Consider the following 6,000-nt stretch of genomic DNA (forward strand, 5'->3'; position numbering starts at 1 on the left):
AAAGGTGACCGGGGTGGTCAGAAACTGTAATTTATCTTCACCCATTTGCAAAAACTTTGGTTGAACAACTACCAAGGCTGCAAAGAAATTATGTTTTCAGATTTTTGAGTGTTTTGATGAAATGATGTGGAGCAATGTTGTTGAAGCATGAGAGACTGATTCACAAGCATGGTTGGTGAACAAGAAGAGTTGACACCTTGTAATAAATGTCTGTAGACAGAAAACAGGACATTTGTTGAAAGAAAGAGAGGTTGATACTGAAACTGAAGAAGGCTGCTCGTTGTATATGAAGGCTTGAATATAAAAGGTGGCTGTTGACATTGACAAAGCAGGCTGCAGGTGTGAAGATTGAAGGAACCAAGACTGTACCAAAGATATCCAGTTCAAAGTTGACTCGAGTTGTTTAAATAAAAGTGATAATTAGGGTCTGAAGCGATTGATTAATTAATTTTTTTTATAGGAGATGAATACCTCTAAAACTAACAAAGATAGTAATGTTTAAATGGGTTTCAATTTATTAAAATTGATGGCAAAAAGATTTAAAAGCTTTGTCTGAATTAATACATAAAAATGTAATTTAAGTTTTGAATATGAATATGAAGAAGAGTGGTCATTCTCAGGGCAAGGATCTATAGATCCAATGAAAAGAGCACCCCAAGAAAACCCACTTTCACTGATCAGGGAATGGATATTCTACCTGATAAGTGCCTAAAGAGTTAAGTATTAACTGGAGTTTACAAAGTTTTTTCCATACTTTTATTTATTTTCCTAAAAAATGATACAGCTTGAAATTTGGATGGGTTGAAGGCTACATGCCACTTATTGCACCAATCTGACACTACATTGAGTGATGTTGGGACTCTAAATGTCATGGTATGCGGGTTGCTAGAACTCCAGATATCAATATCATCTGCATATTCAGACACAAGTGTATGGTTTAAGGAAGGGAACAGGATATTATTGACAAAGAGGTTATATAATGTTAGGCTTAACATTGTCCCTTAGGGGACACTGTCTTCAAATGTGAAGAGCCCAGAGGTCACATTGTTGATCTTAACTTCAACTGTTCTGTTGTTAAGAAAGCTGGATATCCAGCATACAATAGGGATGTGTGTGTGATTATCAATTTGTTTATAGTTGTGCCATACGGAATCAAAGGCATTTTGGACGTCTAGAAAAGTAGCTGTAATTGTATGATTTGTATTGAAACCATAGTAGATGGTTTTGGCAAGTCTAAAGAGGTGGTCAGTGGTTTGTCTACATTTTCTGCATGAATTCTATATGTTGTTAATAATATTGTTGGTTTTTATTTAAGCATTTAACCGGTTTATGATTACTTTCTCCATCAGCTTACCAAAGGTATTTAGTAAGCTAATGGGTCTATAGCTACTAGGATTAGTTATTCTTCTTCTTGGGAATTACCTTAATAATAGCTGATTTCCAAATAGATGGGTAATATCCTGATAGTAACAATAGATAATAATTGTTATTAATGGGTTATGATTTTGTTGGATAGGTTTTTCAAGATTAAATTGTTAATTCCATCCTCTCCTGGAGCTTTGCATTTTATTGTCTTAAGGTTAATTTTGATTTCTGCTAAAGTTATAGGGCAGGTATACAAATCTTTAGAACCAGAAATATGTGGTATAGAAACCGTGAAGTTTGGTGAAAAAGTGTTGATTATTATAAATGTGTTGATTTACATTATTTAAATGTTGTGTGTTGAACGAGGTAAGATTTGGGGTTACGAAGGTACTTTCAAAATATTGGGCAAAAAGTTCAGACTGTTTGTTATTGGTAGTGGTAGTTTTGTTAATGTATTGAATTTTATTTATGGTGTTGTTTGATTTGTTGTTTGTGAGAGATTTAAATTTCCACCAGAATTTGGAAGGGTTGGATTTGAATTTATCTCTTAATAGGCAGAAGTTTTTCCTGGTACAATGTTGATGTTTTTGTAATATAAGTTTATTAATAAGATTATATTCATGGCATTAATGAGTGGTGTAAGTGTAATGTCATGGGTTAATATGAAGTCGTGTCTGAGTTGTATGCAGGTAATTAATAATTCATGAATTTTGAGAGTAAGTTTCCAGGATTGAAAGTCAGTATTTGTTACTTTGCTAGGGATTGCTTCTTTGATGGCTTGGGTTATGGCAACGATTACATCAGAAGTGTAATTATTGATTTTGGTCTGGTTGTTCGTGGCTGCGATGCTCCTTGTTTAAAGGCTAGGAGGTTCAGGACTCCATGGCTTGTGAAGTTGATATGTAAAAATGTTAGCATGCTCTGCATTTAGCACCTGGGAAACATTCTAAATAGTACGGTGAAGAAAAATTCTGATGCTTTTCAACTTCCCAGTGGCACTTACAATGCTAGAAACTGGGATTTGATATCAGTGGTGGGCAGAGCACAGATAGCCTATTGTGTAGCTTTGTGTGTAATTACAAACAAACATGCTTTTCAGGCATTTTTTACTTTTTCTGATACAATATATTTATTTTTTGGTTTATTCTAAGAGACATGCTTTCATTAAAAACAAAAAACTCCAAAGTAATGGAATTTCCATAAATTTTGCTCTATGGCCCGGTTTGAGTTATGTTAAACACTTGCCTGATGAATAGGTCTACATACCCAGCTATGATTGGCCAATCATGAGGTGATGTTCTGAAAACTATTAGTGGTCTATTAGCAAAGGGTATATTAATTGCTATGGCAACACATCTGAGTTTTTTCAAGTACAAACTTTGAGCTCATAGCTCTGTAACCTCTTGACCGATTTGAGATCTAATTACAGTTTTGGACTCAGTGGGTCAAACCCTTTTGAGCGATGTATTTGACCATGCCCAAGGTCTCGTAGATTAATTCAATGACGAGGAACCCACTTTAAGACTAATAATGGTTGGAGACGGCTTGAATGGGTAATGAAGAAAAACTTTAATATATGTCTAACATAACAGCAAATGTACAATGTTTCGAAAAGTTTTTGTCATCATCAGGTGCATTTGCTGGTTATTTTCTCTATACAGGGTTGGTCAATTTGACCAACCTTGTAACCTCAAAAACAAAATCTAAATAAACATAAATTACCCTTATTTTTTTTCTAGAATGACTTCAAATGTAACATGAAACTACATTCGTTTATCCTAAGTAACTTTAAACTTGTAACAGTATACATTTATTTATAATTAAGTTTTATTGTTTTACTGCTCTTTGAACTGTGTCTAACTACTATTTGTGCCATTATAAGTTGTAAATCACTTGGAGAATGTGCAACTCATGTTATGCTATTGAATTACATTACCCATGAGCTGCTTGTGTGTGTGCCTCATGAAACATTTTTATTATATTAATATTATTTATTTTATCTAATCTAACCATAACTAACCTAAAGAGATCCTTCATGAGTTGCACGTTACCATGACACGGAGCATTGTCGAAAGGAGGTTTCAGGGGTTGGATTAGCTGTGACCTTTTTTCCTTTATTTTTGGTCACAAAGTTTCAAAGTACACGTACTTCTCTTCAGAGTTTGAACTGCTAAACATTTCACATTTACTTTTTGTGTTTATTTTTTTGTCAGCAACTGAAGTAGAAATCTGCTGAAAATGAAGCAACAAATCACTGCTTGTGTCATTAGACTGTTTACATGATACCGTAATATGATACTCTCGAAAGCAATAAAGCATGCATACAGAAATAAGCTGACTTGACAACTGCCACAAGAACATGATGTGCAATTTATCAGCTTATGTATCCTACAGTGTTTACGACGAGAATTCCCCAAAGTAATAAGATTACACTTTGAATCTTTTAAAACATTTATTACAGTATATGGTTTGGAGCCAAACCAGTAAACATTGCAAGTGTTTGAATATTGGTCATCCTTATGGGATGTTGAAATTTAGTAGTATACCTACAGGCTTACAAAGATAACTGCCTGTTTTATCGAATGCCCATATCGAGAATGAGACTAAAGACACTGCTCTTAGTCCAGAATATTGAAATGCCTGTTATTGAAGATTTATTTTGATTACAAATAGTAGGAAAAAATTAAAAGACTGAAATGGTCTGCCCTTAATGGCTGGATGCCTGTTAATTGAGGTTCTACTGAATATGATATTTTAAAATTTTATGTATTTCTTGTTAAACTTAATATTTTATTTTCAGTTTAAAGTTAGTAATCAGTGTATACGTATCTCTGAGAGAGAGATAAAAAGTAATTATATCTACTTAACCAAAGCACTTTAAGACTGAAAGTAATCATACTGCTGTAGGAGTGTCACAAGGTTAAACATGCCTTAATCATTATTATTTCATGTATGATTCACAAGAACCTTGTTTTGTCCAAAAAACATTTATTTGTATGCTCTGTATAGATCTTTTCTCTTAATAATGTAAAATTAAGAGTTAGGCGTCATTTATCAACACTTATAATCTGTATTTCATGGCTTTTCATTTTTGGCATTCTACTTTGTATATGTTGCTGTCAAAATTCTTAATATGTATGTTTGTCTGAGTGTACATGTCATGATTTGTGTTTGTAGTGTTCATCTGCTGTGTATCATTATTATCACATATATCTGGATGTGTGGTGGAGCTTTCTTCAGATCCTTCATCTTCTTTCATCATCTACAAACTTTAAAAGTGAGTAATATTTAAAAATGTATTCTGTATATTGCAATTGCTTGACCTATATTTCATTTTAAGCTTCTCTAAGTAAACATGATTCCTTGGCTGCAGCCTTCTGTTAGAAATCTGACCTTCCTCTGATTTAATAAAATTAGAATTTTCTCTTTTATAATAAAAGTTTTGATGTGATTACTAGTATTATGTTAAAACTATAATATTAACACAAAGCTGTATGAGTGTATTTACAGAGTAATGATATATAAATTTGAGAGATAGTTAAAATGAGTACATTTGAATTAGTACATTATTGAAAATGTATTCTCACCTAAACAGTACAACATAAAATTAACTCCTAAACATATAAAATTATGTGATTGGAATTTTGCTCATGGTGGACATAATATCCATGATTTAAAAGGCTTTTGAAATACTTGTTCCCACAAAAAAGATATTGAAGTTAATCTAAAGGAGGACTAGCAAGATCAGGTACCAAAATTCACTATCAGATCTACTATTCAAGAAGTATCTTCTTACGGAAGTACATAGAAAAATTAGATTTTTTTTTACACCAAGATCAGGTCAGTGGGTTCAACACAAAGAAAATGGCAATTATTTACATTTTCTACAGAGAGGTAGCTGTTATGTATAGAAAGGTTTTTCTTGTGTAAATAAGATGATAATAAAATGTTATTTTGGTATGTTTGATCATCCAACTATAAGGGGATTTCATTTAAATTTTTATTTTATTTGAGTTTTCTAATTTCTACTGTAATGCTAAATCCTACATGTTCTATAATTCAATGAATGAAAAAATTCATCTATGATTACCTTTGGGGTCATAAAGATTACTCTGAATGCTCACTTTGTTACTGCATTCACCTTGTTTTATTTTGTAATTGTTTGTTTTTGTAATTTTATAATTTTCTCCATAAGCATATTAATCCTGATTATAAGGAAATTTTCTACTGTTAATTTGGATTTCTTAGCAGTAGGAAGTTTGATGTAGCATTTGTTGTAACAGATCCAAGAAAACAAGTTACAGCTGTGAAATGTCCATGAGTACCATTTGGGCACTGGCAATGGTCTGAAAGGTTTCACCAGATAAAATTAAATTTATTTTATGCATGAAAAAAACAAGTAACAAGAATAAAACACAGTCATATATATGGAAACCCTACTTAAATAGGCTAAAATCACTTCATATCATATAGATAGTACTTTAATGTAGTGCCTCATTATGTTCACATATATATCTTGTACTTTTATCTCATGTTTTAACCACTCTTTATCTTTTATTGCTTAGATATTTTACATTATGAAGTACACTGAGTGGTCACAAGTAAATAGACACCTAATTTTTCGTCATTTAACTG

The 6,000-nt window shown here is 32.3% G+C and overlaps 1 protein-coding gene across 1 annotated transcript in view; it reads left to right on the forward strand.

The window, feature by feature from the left end:
- The window catches only part of LOC111087169 (protein MMS22-like), a gene marked incomplete at its 3' end in the record, with an annotated part of 89,819 nt that overhangs the window by 77,246 nt on the left and 6,573 nt on the right, over positions 1-6,000 (forward strand). The window contains exon 8 of the mRNA XM_022392870.1: positions 4,543-4,642. Coding sequence (XP_022248578.1) covers positions 4,543-4,642 — 100 coding nt within the window. The remainder of the gene's footprint in view (positions 1-4,542; positions 4,643-6,000) is intronic.

The sequence above is a fragment of the Limulus polyphemus genome, unplaced genomic scaffold (assembly GCF_000517525.1).
Source record: "Limulus polyphemus unplaced genomic scaffold, Limulus_polyphemus-2.1.2 Scaffold1820, whole genome shotgun sequence".
Lineage (NCBI taxonomy): Eukaryota > Metazoa > Arthropoda > Merostomata > Xiphosura > Limulidae > Limulus > Limulus polyphemus.